The 17,002-nt window shown below is 42.1% G+C and overlaps 1 protein-coding gene across 3 annotated transcripts in view; it reads left to right on the top strand.

Annotated features, from left to right (window-relative positions):
* Nucleotides 1-17,002, top strand: part of MAP3K5 (mitogen-activated protein kinase kinase kinase 5) — a 198,441-nt gene that overhangs the window by 162,054 nt on the left and 19,385 nt on the right. Inside the window, exons 20-24 of one of the 3 annotated variants that reach the window (XM_045544439.1) lie at nucleotides 1,566-1,743; nucleotides 3,145-3,165; nucleotides 11,041-11,218; nucleotides 11,314-11,482; nucleotides 14,784-14,969. In XM_045544439.1, coding sequence (XP_045400395.1) covers nucleotides 1,566-1,743; nucleotides 3,145-3,165; nucleotides 11,041-11,218; nucleotides 11,314-11,482; nucleotides 14,784-14,969 — 732 coding nt within the window. Of the gene's footprint in view, nucleotides 1-1,565; nucleotides 1,744-3,144; nucleotides 3,166-11,037; nucleotides 11,219-11,313; nucleotides 11,483-14,783; nucleotides 14,970-17,002 lie in introns of all 3 variants that reach the window. The other 2 variants (XM_045544438.1, XM_045544441.1) reach the window with 2 other exon arrangements.

Genomic DNA, 17,002 nt, shown 5'->3' with positions numbered 1-17,002 from the left:
CCAGGCCACCAGGCAGTTTCTGGTGCTGGGCAACCAGTTTCAAATGGGCACTTTGAAATGGGCATCTGCTTCCCAAGAAGTAAAGCACACAGCTCCTGTTTACTTTATCGCTGAGAAAATCCATTTGATGATAATTGTTTCTCTTGCTGCTGCCCATGTGTCTAGCACTCATCCCATTTGTGCACAGCCTCTTGTGAGGGGTCACGTGGTACATATTCTACCTCCTGCTTTTGTGCAAAGCTTGGCTTGTTTTAAGCTTGAGATGATCTGATAGGACACTGCTGGTATAAAAACAAGTAGTATGACCAAGCCTGAAAGAGTCATGACAGGTGCCAAGAGAGCTGCCTCTCTTGCTGTGATTGGATGCCTTTCTCTTCTTGGCCAGTCTTTCAAGATTTCACCAGCATCTAGGACTTACTCTGAAATGCTACTTTATAGCACATGAGTGCACTGATTATTGTACCACATGCCTTTGTCACTGTTAAGCCAGCCTAAGCTGTGCCCAGGAAGTGATGCTATCTTAGAGAGATGAGATGACATAAACTCCGGCACTAATTTACAGTGTTTGAATACAGGCCCCAACATGGTCAAGATATTTGAGACTTTGGGCAAATTACTTACCCTTCTTGGACCTTGGTTTCCTCATCTATAAAATGGGGATAAAAGTAGTACTTATCTAATAGGAGTTTTTTGAGGAGTATGTGAGCTAATATATGCAAAGCACTTAGAACTGTGGCAGACACATAGTAAAGGCTATACAATTCTTATAAATAATTATATATTATTACTTATATAATGATAAATTTATATGAGCTATATAATAACAAAAAGATTTCCTAGAAAATTTTCTCTGTAGTAAATACATGAAAATATCATTAGATACTTTCTAGAAAAGCAGCAACAAGAAGTAAATTCTAGTTGTTATAAAAATACTGTTTAATTTTAAGGCAATTTTAAATATCTCTTTTAATGTAGGTGATTTGAGACAGGTAAAATATTCACAAATCATGTATCGGGAAAGAACATAGGCTTTAATCCCAACAAATCAAGGTTCAAATCCTAGATCTGTCTTTTCTTAACCATATAACCTCATCTCTTCTGAGCCTTATTTTCCTCATGATGTAATGAGGATAATATTTAATCCACTGGGTTGTGAGAAGTATTTGAGGAGATTCATAAATGGGAAAACCCCAGCACAATGCCTGGCACATAGCTGTTGTGAGCAACTCAGTGGTCTCAATTAAAAATATCCTTTTTTTTTTTTTGTGCCAGTATACTACTGTGTTCTAAAGCTTCGAAGGACTGAATTATTATTACTTCATAGTGCCATCTGCTGTCTTAAACTAATTGCTCTGCCTGTATCGTTGGTAGAGTTACAGAAGCACTCTGTAAACCTTCCATAACCTACGGAAAACACATCTTATCTCACTTTGAGAGAAGCCACGAGCTTGTAGTATATGATGAAGGACCTTGTTGCACTAGGGGACCAGGTTATGGAACCTAGAGCTCAGGTGGTGAGATGGTCACTCAGAAGACACATTGTGCTTTCTGTATCTGTGTCTTAGGTGGGAATGTTTAAAGTCCACCCTGAGATCCCGGAGTCCATGTCTGCAGAGGCCAAGGCGTTCATACTGAAATGTTTTGAACCCGACCCTGACAAGAGAGCCTGTGCCAATGACTTGCTTATTGATGAGTTCTTGAAAGTTTCAAGCAAAAAGAAAAAGACACAACCTAAGCTCTCAGGTATGTGGCTGCAATGAAGAGGATATGGGCCAGAATCACTAAATCCTAAGCTTTTAAGATGGAATAATTTTCCAGAAGTAAACTAATCTGTTTACAGATATCACTGGAAATTGGTATAAACAGTAGCACGATGTCCTTAGGCATTCGGTTCCAGGATCAGGTAGCCATATTACGATCAATTTCACAAATGCTGGGATCTCATATATAATAGTCATCTTTTAAAAAAATTTTTTTTTATTCTTAATTATACATACATAATAGTTGTACATATTTATGGAGTAGATGTGATGTTTTGATGCTGGCATACAATGTGTAATGATCATATCAGGGTAATTGGGGTTTCCATCACCTCAGGCATTTTTCATTTCTCTGTGTAAGCAACATCTCAATTCTATTTTTTTAGTTATTTTAAAATAAACAGTAAATTATTGTTAACTATAGTCATCCTATTGTGCTACCGAACACTAGATGCTATTCATTCTATCTCACTGTATTTTTGCACCCATTAAACATCTCCTCTTCTCCCCTCCCCGCTGCCCTTCCCAGCCTCTGGTACCCATCATCCTACTCTCTGTCTCCATAAGTTCAGTGTTTCCCTTTTAGCCCCCACATGAGTGAAAACATGGTATTTATCTTTCTGTGCCCGGCTTATTTCACAAAACACAATGTGCTCCAGTTCCATCCATGTTGTTGCAAATGACAGGATTTCATTCTTTTTTATGGCTGAATTATATTCCATTGTGTAGATTTACCACATTTTCTTTATCCATCCATCTGTTGATAGACACTTAGGTTGACTCCATATCTTGGCTATTTTGAATAGTGCTACAATAATAGTCTTCTGTCACATAGTGAGTAGGTAGTTAATATATCAGCATCTATTTCATTCTAACATTGTTGAAGGTTAATGTGAAAAGGGGGTGAAATGTAGCCTTGTAGAGCTGAAATCATGAATTACCACTACAGGGCTATAGGGCTATTATAGATCTGTGCAATTCCAAGTCATCTAGGTGATGTTAATATGTTCTTTTAATTTTAGGCAGTAGAAAATACCTGCTGCCTCTTAGAGAATATCGTTCTGAATAATTACATTTTCCGTCCCCCGCAAAAAAAGAAAGAAAGAAAGGAGAAGATTGCCAGCTATAAATAAAACAGCAATGTAAAAATCTAAATAATCGTCTTTTTGTAATAATTTCGATATCTCATTTCAGAAAGAAAAAACAAGTAAATGATTGAATTGTTCTTGGCATTTTTTGGTGTTTATGTTAGATGAGGATGGGCTGATTGAATGTTTGGAAAGGACACTGATCCCATTTCAAGCATTCGCTTTTTGTTGATTTCTCAGTTTAACGACAAACCCAGTGTGTGCTTATTTATTGCTGTTTGCTTTTCTTCCCACAGCTCTTGCAGCTGGATCAAACGGTGAGTTTGTTTCTCCCTTTGCCCATTGAGCTGAGGCTTGGGGTGTCATGTGATAAACTCTTGACCTTCCCATGAAGCGTCCTCATCCTCTGCTCCCTGTTCAGTGGGGGGCTTCTGGGCACTAAGGATGTGCGGAGCTGCAAGCCTGGCTGGGCTCATGTCTTCGAAAGCCCCTCACTTTTCTCTTTCATGAGGGAGGCTTAAATTGTTCCTTCCTAAATGCAAGATGGTGACTGTATTCTTGACATCTTCAATTTGAGTGAGGTCCATCTTATTTAGGAGCCAGTGACTACCTAACGGGTTTCTTCTGGAAAATTCCAATGCCAGATACTTTCCTCTGTCACCTGTGGGATCATACATTCTATTTTTAGTTGGTCAGAAGTGATTGTGCTTTGGTTTTCTAAAGTTGGCTTTTATAGATCATGACTAAAAAGGGAGATTTGCTCTAGGAAGGTTAACTAAAGAATTTCAAAGAATAATAAAGAAATGAATGTGGTTTGGGCTTTTCCTAAGTTGGATGGGCCACATAGTGCAGGGCTTAATGTGCGTTGTGCGTGGGTTCTGTGTGCCAGGGGCTGGGTTTTGCAGGTTCCTCAGATGCCCCCAAAGCAGTTAGCCCAGAGGAAAGGCCCATCAATTGGGGTTTCCTGGAAACAAACTCTCCAGCTTTTCTTCTGCCATTCCCAGAGTCGGGGGGGGATCTCTGAGAAGAAGAGAGACACCCCCCTACTTCCTCCTTACTCCGCAGACAGCCTGGGTCCTGGAAGGCAGCCGTTACGTCCTCACAAGGCAGACCCCACAGCCCGCCCAGCCTCTGACCCACCTGCTGCTGGTGTCATCCAGTGGCCACTGACTTTGGAACTGCACAGCAGTCAGTTCTGATCCCACTGAGCCATTGCTAGTTATGTGACATGCAGCAATTTGCTTGTTTCATCCGTCAATCTGTGCTCGTAGCAATTCCTACTTCATAGATTTGGTTCTGAGAACTTGGAGCTGTGCCCAGAAGCTCAATCTACGATCATTGATCCCTTCCATGTGACTTGGTTTTTGTTTGCAGGAAACAGATTCGCATCTCACACACTTTTAACTTCTATGAACTCAACTATACACACTTGGTGAGAGAGAGAGAGAATGACTGTTTTAGTGGGCAGTTCTCCCCACATCTTCTCAGTGACCGTGTGCCCCAATGTGAGCATGAGATGGAAGGTGTAAATCGGCTGAGCACTGGGCAGTCGGGGTCCCACGTGCCCTCTCATCCTTTGTGCTCAGACATGGACTTGGGCCTAGAAAGAATGGGCAGCCCCCAGCTTCCCACATGATTAAACTGTTCAGACCCTCTGCTGGAGGGATATCGTTACCTGGATGATGTGGCTGCTGAACGCTTCCCTCCACTCCCTAGGAAGGCAAGACAGATGTGCTAACTGAACCCGGAGCTAAAAACCCATGTGATTGTTCTCAGGTGTTCAGAGAACTTCATGCCTCCTATTAATTAAAACCATGGACTATGACCTGGTCTTGCTCTCCTTCCGGAAAGTATGAGCTATAGGCTTCTTCCTCCCCAGGTATTTTTTACAGGCCATATCCCTGTCTCTATCCAGAGCACAGGCCTCTGTCCTACGCCTGAGGGCCTCCGCCTTCACTCCCTGCACTCGGCTTCCCCTCCTTCCCCTTTAGAAAGAGAAGTGACTTGTCTAATCCTGACTGCTCCCATTGCCACACACAGCCAGAGATTTAAGTATTTCACTTTAATGTAAACATAAATTGTGCACTTACTGTGTGCACAGGAGATTTGCTAGGCCTTGAGTGTGTAAGGATGATAAAGGCAGAGTTCCTGACTTTAAGGAGCTGTTGATCTTGTAGAGGAGACACAGAGGAAGAAACCAGTCCTGCCACGGTATAATTTAGTCTGTGCTGAGGGAGTCACAAAGGCGAAGAAAGTGATTTATGTCAGTTTGGGAACATGGTTTCAAGGAAGACTTCCCAATGGGTGGCATCCGATGAGTAAGGATGACTGTGAGTCTATCAGGTGGATGGGGAGGAGGGAGCCGGGTGATGCCGGGATGTCTGAAACCCCACTGGGTGTTAAGGGAGCCCTTGGGGCTCAGCACTGCTGGTGTTTAAAGCATAAGAGGAGGGACGACACAGGAGTGGTAAGAGGCTCAGATCCCAAGGGTTCCTTATAAAATGCTAAGGAATTAGCAAAGAAGAGTGGGGAGCCAGGGGAAGGCTTTAATCTGGAACAGTGATATAGACCAGCATTAGGTCTATAATTCTGCAATAATAGGAATGTTCTATACCTGTACCGCCCAGTGCGTTAGCCACTAGTCATATATGACTATTACGTACTCCAAATGTGGCTGCCATGGCTGAGGCACTGAAGTTTTATTTTTATTTTATTTAAATGTTAATGTAAATAACCATGTGAGGCTAGTAGCTGCCATATTGGGCAGTGAAGCTATTGGAGGATCACTCTGATAGTTGTGTGAAGGATGGTTTATTGAATAACATTCACTCAATAACATTTTCAGTCTTCTGCTGTGCACTTAGCCCTGGGAACATACGAACTAGGCACTAGGAATATAAAAGTGACTCAAATAGACGCGTATCCTGCCTGCATGTGCTCCTTTTGATGCTTGCTAAAAATGAAGATGCCTGGCCCTTCTCAGAACCTTAAGGTGCAACCTGGAATTATGTACTTTTAAGTGAACCCAGATGATTGTTATGCTCACTAAAGTGTGAGACCCATTATTTGAGGTTTGGACAATTGGAGACTGGAGGCAGGATGACCAGTTAGGAACTGTGTGTGGGCTGGGCTTTGTCCCCAGACCATCCTGGAGAAGGAGAACCATGAAGGTCCCTGGTGCTCATGAACAGCTATTAGGATCTGAAGCTGTGATGAAAGGGATTTAGAAAATTCCCACTTTCCCAAAGCAGGAACGTATCTAATTCCTTGAAGTCAGAGCCACCTCCCTTCCCTAGGTCGGAGCTCCCAGCAATGTGGGGTCCACAGACTGGCCACTCACCCGCTCCCACTCCAGCCTACCCCCGGCTTCCTGGTAAATCATCTCTTAGGGAATTCTGGACTCTTACCCTTTCCCTTCAGCCCCAGGAATGGAGCAGTGAGAAACACCTCTCTAGAGACACACCTTTGACATACCCTCAGAGAGGTGCATTCATCCTCTTTTAGACTCTTCACGGTCAGCCCCACATCAGAGGGTTTCTCAGTAGTTGGCAGAGCAGCAGCAGTCAGGCTGCCAGTGCTGGAAACCCTGCCGGCTCCTCTCACAGCCTGAAGCCCCAGTCACTCTGTTAGATGAGCTGATGTCCAGGGCCTTGTGACCTCTGTGCTATCCAGAAACTGTCAACATGCTCTTCTGGCAGTAATTATAACCGAGCTTCGCGCAGTTTACAGTGACAGCCACTACAGAAAGGCACCACACGTTCTCACTTGCCTGGAAATCTTAACTTGAGAAGCTAGAAACCTCAGGTGTGGATTTGATCGTATTTTACTGCAAACACATAATGCTACCTGCCTAAACACTGCTTTTCTCCCTCTTCCCACCCCTTACAATAAAGGAAGCATTTATTTTTCCATAGAAGGCCAAAACCCCAGCTGGATTCTGGATCTCTGCTGCTGTGGCCCTCTCCTGTGTGGGCTTCCAGACACCCCATTCTCCTTGTTCTCCTCCAGCCTCGTGGCTGCTCCTTACCTTTCTCCTTTGCTGCTTCTTCATCCTCCTCTTTTCCTCTAAATATTGTTGTTCTTAAGGGCTGGGTCCTACGCTCTCTTCTTATCTTTCCCTAAACTACGCCGTCCTTTGCTTTAAATGCCACCTCTAGGCAGGGGCTGCTCAGGTTGCACCTCTAGCTCCGTCTTCTCTTCTGAGCTCCAGACTCTTAGCCAAAGGCCTTCTTCATTTCCCAAACTGAACTGTCACATCACACCCCATTCCCACTAAAAAGAACTTCCCCTTCAGCCTGTATTCTTTCTCCTTAGTATGTAAGTAGTACACGCATCTAGTCATTTTCTTAAGCCAGAAATCTTGGGGTCTTTTGTGATTCCTGCCTTTCACACTCTTCATGCCAACCTGTTAGCAAGTCCTGTTGGCTACCCAACAAATAGTAGCTGATCAGAAGCTATGTGTTGGATGAATGAATGCATGGGCCTGTCGGAGAAGGGGAATCAATCTAGAATGATCAGATTTAAAATCAGGCAGAGGAGGGAATCAGGGCTCTGCACACAGGGCGTGCAGAATATCTGTCAGTCCCTGTATTTCCTAAATGAGCCATAATGACAGGCACTGGGTTCCGTCTTTTAGCACACACAGTTTTACCTCATTAGGTCTCTTTTCAGGCAGTCGGTATCCATAGCAACCTTAACTTTCATGGGTATGATACAGGCTGTCTCATTACTAGGTAATCAAACCACATAATGTGACCAAAAAGCCAACAAGCAGGATAATTCAAGTCCTTATTCCTTCTCTTCTTTAGATATGTGCCCTGTACACATACACATATGCAAACACATGATAGAAACTCCTGGTAGTGTTACAGATAGAATTTAATCTATTCTCAAGAAATACTGATTTTATTTTTGAAATACAAATGGTGAGCATCTCTGTTTCTGAGTGTGGCATGCATTGAAAAGAGGATCACCCATCTATGGGCTGATGAAGAAACTCTCCCTGAGTGTCAGGGATCGGCAGTGAGCTCCATAAATCCTTCCTTACGAAGGAGACGGGCTATTCCATGAAGGCAAAAGACCTTTCCTCAGCTATCTTTTCCCATCAGCAATGTTTACATTTCGGGGCTTGACATCTCATAGCAATGAAAATCTTTCTTCCAAGCAACTGTTTTGTCCATTCTGAAATCTGTTCCCCCAAATATGGCTGATGTCATCTCTCTAGTGAAGCAAAGCACACCATAGACATTGACCACCCCCAGAAATATCCTGTCAAAAGTAGTCCTGTGTTTGGGTCCCCTGAAAAACCTTTCTTCTCTCAGACAACCTCCCTGTTATCAGCAAGGAAGAGGTTACTCATTTGATTTCTGCCATAGCAGCGCTACTTAAAATACGGCTCATGAAATGCTGGGCCCTTGAGCTGCTCCAGAGAAAAGGGATTTTATGCACTAGTAAATTTGGGAAATGCTGCGTGCCAGGCACTTTGCCCTGCCTTACATCTTCAGCACAGGCATTTGGGCTTCTCTACATGCTTAAATAAGACATTGTGGGTATTTGATTGATTGACTCAGCAACTCTTCTTGGCAGCACCTTACTTCCTACCCTCTAGTGATTCTTCTGCAGAACCATTTAAATAAAGCAGATAGTTCAACCAGTTCATCCTTGGAAAACTTTTTAGTTACTGACCAGTAAGATGGTTTCCCCAAGATCGACATCCCTGTGGGAGGTGCATACATTTCCCTCTTTTTCCCTGCAGGTGAAACCAAAGCTAGTACCCCTCTAAAACCTGCTGTCTTCACCTAGCCTACAAGTGGGATAGAGTAAAAGAATGGTTTTTGCATGGCATCTTTGATATAACCAGGGGGTGGGATGTATCCTCCCTGCAGGGTTATATGATTAAGGATGCTCTGGATATGGTTAGAAAACCCTTTCCAAGACGGAGCAGCATGGAAGAGCTTCCCAGTGTCAGGGGTGACATATTTTCAGAGAAATGTCATTTCCTGCTTTGTAATGAGATAGTTTTCATCTTCTGGATCATGCCTAAGTATATTATTAGGTATATCAAGTTCTTGGTAATGTGGCTACCTCTTGAATATTTGCTTGTGAAAATATTTTCAATAACATTTTTTTCTGATTACAAAAATAATACTTATTATAGAAGTTTTGGAAAAAGAAAGAAAATCACAATCACCCCAAATCACATTTTCTAGAAATAAGTACCATTAATATTATAGGTTGAGTATCCTTTAGCTCAAATACTTGGGACCAGAAGTGTTTGGGATGTGGGATTTTTTTGATTTTGGAATATTTGCATTCTACTTAGCAGTTGAGCATCCCTAATCTGAAAATCTGAAATCCAAAATGCTCCAATGAGCATTTCTTTTGAGAGTCATGTTGGTCCTCAAAAAGTTTCAGATTTAGGGGCATTACAGGTTTCAGATTTTTGGGTTAGGAATGCTCAACCTGTATGGCATATTTTGGTGTATTTTCTTCCAGTTGTATGTACAACATATAATACAACACACACACACGCACATATACTCGGAATCTTAAGGTATGGAGTCTGAAAATAGTTGGAGGAAGGGAAGGAAGAAAGGAAAGAAGAGGCCTGTCTGGCTTTTAGATTTTCATAAAGCAGAGTTAGGGGATGAGTCCTTCTCAAACCTATGCACCTGTCTGATCGGAGTCTCTGTGGCCCACTGCTACAGCCCCCTCCCCGTAAATGATCATTGATCTGCAGTCACAGTGAACGGAGTCAGAAGTCCCCTGCTGACTGTCATCCGCCATCTTTGAGATAGGGCAGTTGTTGATTCAGCTCAGCTCAAGAAGAATTAAGTAAAAAGGGGATTCCAGGCAACAGTGGATTTCCTTTTTTATAATTTTACACCTTCCTTCGTAAAAGACTTTTATAGCATCGGGATATGTGTTTGGTTGAAACGTTCCTGGCAGAAATTACTATCTTTAAAACCAGTGTTTGATGAAGTTTAGGGAGCTCCCATTGTGCCACCTCAGTCTCCATTCAAATAAAGTAGAAGCCCATGTTTGCTGTAGAATCATTAACATCTGAGGACCAGGAAAAACCTAAGAAATCATCAAGGCTGCTGGTTTCAAAAATTTGTTTTTAGCAAAGAATCTCTTTTTATATGTGTCCTTCAGCAGAATTATTATATGTAATGGTCAGAGCATATTTGTTTCAGGTAAAACAGAGTTGGAGTCTGTGATCTAGACTTACAGCATTCAACTCACTCATCCTATCCAAGGCAGCTCCAAAATGCTAAGGTGGACCCTTAAGCCTGTGAGGAACATGGCCTAGAAATTATGAATCTGGTCCTATATTTTATAGATGTGAAAACTACGGCCGGTAAATAAAAGTAATAAGTAGTCCATAGAAATGGGGGATCAGTACCCAGGACCCACTGAGCCTGGTGCTTCCTCAACTATTTTATACCCCTGAGAGATTCCATTTGGGGCCCAGGAGGCCCTTTCCTGGCTGCCCCCCTGCATGGGTTATACTGAGCAAGGGAGCCAGGCATAGTCACACAACCAGCTCTTTGTGCAGTGTAATTATGCTGCTCATTGCAATGACATATTGCAGTGGTCCCTAACCTTTTTGGCACCAGGGACCAGTTTCATGGAAGACAGTTTTTCCATGGACCCCGGGGGCGGGGGGTGGGTGGGTGGATGTTTCAAGTGCATTACATTTATTATGTACTTTATTTCTATTATTATTACATTGTTAACCTCTCTGCTAATGATATGCTAAGGATAATCTGTATTTGCAGCTGCTCCCCAGTGCTAGCATCACCGCCTCAGCTCCTCTTCAGATCATCAGGCATTAGATTCCCATAAGGGTCTTAGAATCTAGATCCCTCATATACACAGTTTACAGTAGGGTTCGTGCTCCTATGAGCATCTAATGCTGCTGCTGATCTGACAGGGGCGGAGCTCAGGCAGTGAGGTGAGTGATGGGGAGTGGCTGTAAATACAGATGAAGCTTCATTCACTCACCCACTGCTCACCTCCTGCTGTGTGGCCTGGTTCCTAATAGGCCACAGGCCAGTACCAGTCCTCAGCCCTGGGTTGGGGACCGCAGACATATTGGACAAAGAGTACAGGCCTCTTTCAACAGGTATTTCAGTTTGTGTAAGGTTTTATAAGCATGAGTTCCCTTTTTGCTGCTCTCGTCACAGCAGAGTATCTCAGGAGCATATCCTTGCCGGTGCCCGTGCTGGTGGAGGACACCAGCAGCAGCAGCGAGTACGGCTCGGTCTCTCCCGACACGGAGTTAAAGGTGGACCCCTTCTCTTTCAAAACAAGAGCCAAATCCTGCGGAGAAAGAGATGTAAAAGGAATTCGGACGCTCTTTTTGGGGTAAAAACCTGACTGACTATACGTGAAAGAAGTATGATGTTAAATGTGTTACTTTATAAAGGAGATTGTGATTTATGCTGCGTGAATTATTTCAGCATTCCAGATGAAAATTTTGAAGATCACAGTGCACCGCCTTCCCCTGAAGAAAAAGATTCCGGATTCTTTATGCTGAGGAAGGACAGTGAAAGGCGGGCCACGCTTCACAGGATCCTGACGGAAGACCAGGACAAAATTGTGAGAAACTTAATGGAGTCCTTAGCTCAGGTAAGACCTCTCACAGGTACTTCACTTCCCAGAGTTGGTGTATTTTGCCTGTGTCATAACCACCTGGAACCGTGGCGTGACGTGGAGGCATGAGGAAGCTGTTGTGCTCGTGATGATGAAACAAACCTACCCCCAGGGAAAAACGAAAGCAAATCTCTAACGTAGAAACTGCATTTTTAACATAAGCTACTTTTTAATTTCAGAAGCAAATTTTTCATGTTGATGAGGTTCCAACTGGTCCCTACAAGCCTCTTTTACCTGTCATTCATTTGTTTATCCGTTCGGTCAATGATCACACGTTTAGCCACGTGAATTGCTAATTCTGAGATACTTGCCACTTTCTCTGAGCATTTGGGAAACATCAGCAAATACAACAGAAACCCTGAGCTTGTGAGGCTACATTTAGATGGAGGGTGACGGGCAATGACAAGTACATTACAGTAAGTCCTCACTTGGCGTGGTCAATAGGTTCTCGGAAACTGCGACTTTAAGCAAAAGGGGTGGTATAAGGAAACGAATTTCACCAGAGGCTAATTGATATGACAGTTAAGTTCCTGTGACATATCACTAGTTTCAGATGCTTGATTTTAGATCAGAAATCCTTAGGACCCAGGAATTGCCTAAATCTCATAATCATCCCCAAAGTGTGTGCTTTTCCAGTACAGAAAATGTCAGCTTGTTTGGGGGCTTTTTCTTTGTGTCTCTGCTAGACCGTAGCTCCATCAGGGCAGGGATGTCCTGGTCATTGCTGTAGTCCCAACCTTCAGCACACAGCCTGGCAAAAGTATCACTTCTGTGCCTGTTATGAAATTCTTAAATTTTGGAATTGGTTAATGATATTCAATTGTTTGGCACCTCCTAGTTTTTAAAGCATGCAGGAATGTTCTCTGTAAAAGGCGAAATGAAAGCAAACCTGAAAAGCAACCATCAGGGCTTGCCTTGGTGCCCTGGCATGAAGCTACCAGTGAGCACCAGAAACTGCTGAGCAGAATCACAGTTGCATAACTGGTTGAGCATGGTCAAGGGACAGCGAGGGTCCTTCTGACTGTGCTGTTAAGGACACTGTTACATCACATGGTGATTTAGTGGCAGAGCAGGTCCTGACCCAGGCTCACAGCTGGCTATTCCAGCCCTCGGGGCAGTAGAATATAATGGTTACGAGCTTGGGCTCAGCTTGGACTTGCCTTTGTTTGAGGCCTGCTTCCATCACTTAAAGGCTGTGCGATTTGGGCAAGTTATTTAACTTCTCAGAGCCTGAGCTTCCTCATCTAGAAAAGAGAGGAATCTGTCTCATCTGGTTGCTATCAGGAGTCACTGGGATCATGAGCGATTTAGACCATAACAGAAAATGTTCCATAAATGTTAACTGTTGTTAACCGTTGTTGTCATTGTCAAGCAGCCTAATAATAGTTTATATTAATATAATATCTTTAATTTTTTTCTACAACCAAAGAGAAATAATTGTTTACATTTTATTAAATATTTCTTGATACATCTTTACATTTATGCCTACGCTTTATAACAGAACCAAAATGTAGGTGTTGGGTGGGTCCTCAAACCATGAAATCATGAAAAGGCTTTTAATCTGTAACATCCTTCCAAAATCTACTTCCTGGTTTTTTAAGGAAGTTTAAACAATAATGACGAGAGAGCACCTTTCCAGAAGATTCGGTGACTGGTACCAGAAGTGCTCAGGGTAGGCGCACTGTCAGATGTCACTCGACACTGAGTCGGGCTCACCCAGTACTGTCCACGTTGCTCACTTATGAAGGCACATGAGTGAGTTAACATGGAGAGACAGGAGTGAGGACAGAAATAAACGGTGATGTGAGTGGCTAAAATAGTCTGGACAGAAAACAGTTCGCAGAGTAGAGATCATTCCTTTGTAGGACAGTGACACACACATCAGAAAACCAGAAGCAACATGTTTTTCTGTTGTGAAAACAAAGCTAATGTAAAAAAAAAAAAAAAGAGTTTACTATTTGAACTGTTGGCAAATATGTAACTGATTTTTCTCTAAGAGAAGCTTCCAGTTTCTGAATAACTGACATTTTTCTTCTTGAACGTATTTTCATGGTGTTATGATTTTGCCTGTGAATCTTTACTTTGGGTACAATTTAGTTTGTGGTAAGAAAAAAGAAGCAACAAAGTTTATAATGGTTCCAAGTCTGATTTTAAAATATTCCCTTAATAACAGCTTTCAAGCTTTTCAATATAATCGTTTCTCATGAAAACATCAGTATGAGACTGAACTCCCAAATACACATTAAGAGAAAGAACCTGATGGTGCATTTCCTCTTTTATTTCAATAGAATCCTATAAATTATAATTTTCACAGCCCAGTTGAGAAATTTTAATTTTAATTGATGCAGTAAGAAATGTACAATATGAGATAGAAATGAGCATAATAAAAATCCTATTGTTTCTTAAAGTTAAATGAGGATAAATAACATCCTACTGTGTTTTCTTTAAATAAGCAACGTGCCTTGCCTAAAGTAAAAAAAAAAATTCAATTTGAGAGAGGCCATTTGTTTAAATATTATAGTCTGTGTTTAACATAAAAAATAGTACATTGGTCCATTCTTATAACTAATTGCCTCATTGATGGGTAAGGAATGGAGTTTGTCCCTTTGGTTGCAAGGAACTGACACACTGTAAGAGCATTTGAAGTATAGTATCAGGGACATGTTGTAGGTAGAAACACATAGCAGTGAGGGAAGTGGACTCTTAAGGAATTACAGCCATGGTGCCTGGCTGAGCCTCACAGAGACTAAAACTAGAGTGTGATTCCCAAAGACTTTTTGCACGTCTTTTTTCTGGATCTGACGCTGTTGGCTCGCTTGGTGTGCATTTCTGTTTCTGTCCACTTCTCCTCTCCACACCTATCATCCTTCTCAACGCCATTGCTGCTGTGTCCTTCCTTATAATTGGACATACTCATGACCCTATTTTATGACTTCTCTCTCTCAACAGACTTTGAGACTGAGAATCCTGTGGCTATTGCCCAAGTCTCTCTTTAGTTCCCAATTAAAATGTCTGAGAGCAAGAATCTTATTGCCTCAGCCTGTTTGGGCAAAACTTGCTGTATCTGACCCTGTATCACGGCTACTGACCCGAGTATGGGGTAGGTGCCCTTTCTCTCAAAGTCTGATTATTTCTTGTTGGGGCATGTGTGTGTGAAGAGGAGCCATATGGTTCAAAATATGGTCTTTTCCCTTAGCCGGAGGCATTTGGAAGCCAGTTCTTCTCGGAAAGGGCTCCAGCACACATTGACTAAGGGATTGTTGGTTTTTATTCACAGGGGGCTGAAGAACCTAAACTAAAATGGGAGCACATCACAACCCTCATTGCAAGCCTCAGAGAATTTGTGAGATCCACTGACCGGAAAATCATAGCCACCACTCTGTCAAAGCTGAAATTGGAGCTAGACTTCGACAGCCATGGCATTAGCCAGGTCCAGGTGGTGCTCTTCAGTTTTCAAGATGCTGTAAGTAGGATATTTTGCCAATGTTTCCTCATAAACTCAAGCTAAACTTGGTCAGGAAAATACGATAAAACATAATTTCACTAATCTTTTCTTTCTTTTATAATTCCAATGAACTGTATTCTCTTTGGATGATAAATGTGAGATATCTACCTATCTGTATGCTTCTAAGTATCAGATTTGTTTTGTGTGTTTGCATTCTCCAAAATTAGACACGCATAAAACTGAATCACCATGGAAAATAGCAAAACTTATAAACATCTTTCATGGCTGAACTTTGTTCTTATGAAATTATGTTGGGTCACTATTTATTTTGATGACTTTAGCAACATTACACACTTTAGTCATGCACTTTCTAATTCTGTTTGAGAAATGCCATCTAGTGGCCATTGAGAAAAATTTAACAGTACAGACTGAAATGGTCGCTGCTGAATAAAACCAGTATTTTTTTTTTTTTTTCAGTTTTCCTCTGGTTTCCATACAGAACATTTTAAACATGTTTGTTTCATAAATATACACTGTGTTCTAGCCAGAAATATACTTTGGAGTACAGAGCATCACTGACTAAATATTAAGCAACATGATCTAATGAGAGAGTGCTGAGAATTCTCTCTAAAACTGAGTTGCTATGCAACTCAAACTAGAAGCCAGTCTTCTGAAAGCTTGATTCACAACTCTCTGTGTTATTCTTGGATAAGACTTATCTGTGGAACTTTGTGCCAAAAAAGCCTGAAGCCACTCCCAGAAGACCCTCACAAGGTGTGGGAGACTGAAATAAGAGGGTCCTTGATGGTGCCTGTGGTGTGAATATGGAAGCAAAGTGGTGTAAATATGGAAATATAATTTTATTTAAATTCCAAAAATTAATTCAGCCCTAATGCATTTATTGCTGCTGTATAGAAGGTGTCTTGACATTGCAAATTTGGAGCATCAGAGATCCCCAAATTAAAACCAGATTACCTGGGCACGGTGTCATGTACCTGTAGTCTCAACTATTTGGTGAGCTGAGGTGGGAGGATCATCCCTTGAGCCCAGGAGTTCAAGCCCAGCCTGAGCAACATAGCAATACCCTGTCTCAAAAAAAAAAAAAAAAAAAGGTAAAAATAAAATCAAATTATAATTTTTCAATGGCCACTAGTTTTCTCTGAGACACTGTGTAACCCCTCTGACTTGATTGAGGTCACAGGAAATGAAACTGGCAAAGCCTATCACTAATATTAAATGCTAAAGGTATGCTTACACTGCAGCTAGGGAAACCCAGCCATCTGTAAATAGAGTGAAATGATTGAGCTAATTTGCACTTGCCCACACATTTGGCTTCTGGCCTAGAGGTTGGAAAGCGAGTTTGCTGTAGAATCCAGATTGAGAGCTATTTGGTTGTAATCCTGGGCCTCAGGCCAGGTCAGACACCCACCCATGTACACACACACACACACACACACACACACACACACACACCGGCTCTTGCTCACTCAAAGTCCAGGATGGGAATGAACCCAAAGAATGAGCCCTATATACTTTACTGTAATGAAGAGCTAAGAGGAGCTGGTCATGGTTATAAAGGATCCCTGTTCTATCTTGTGTGTTTGACTCTTAAGAGAAATATTCTAGTTTACTAAGTGTTATGCTCATTAGTCAAATAAGCAGGTAAATCCTTTAAAGAAATGAAGGTACCAGGACAAACTCAGTCTAAATGGGTTTCCTAGAATAAGTGGGAACCTAGCAATGGTTCACTTCCTGAACAACTACTAGGAGGAAGTCCTCAAACTTACTCCCTTCTCAACTGGGGATTTTTATGAAGAGGGACCAAGGACAGGAATGAGCAACTGGAGCTCCAGCTCTTGATATGGGTTTGCAGCTGGGTCATCATCTCTCCAGCTTCCTCTGAGGTCTCTAACCAGAGCCCGGCTGGGAAAATCATCTCTTTTCTTAGAGGCCTCTGTCAACCAGCAAGTAGTAGAGTTAATCCAAACTTTAAACGAGCCTGTCTTAGCCTTATAATAAATGGTTGTTTTTAGAAAGTAATGCACATGGTG

The sequence above is a fragment of the Lemur catta genome, chromosome 2 (genome assembly GCF_020740605.2).
Source record: "Lemur catta isolate mLemCat1 chromosome 2, mLemCat1.pri, whole genome shotgun sequence".
NCBI lineage: Eukaryota > Metazoa > Chordata > Mammalia > Primates > Lemuridae > Lemur > Lemur catta.
Note: the sequence above shows the minus strand (reverse complement) of the source record. Positions and strands in the feature narration are given on the sequence as shown.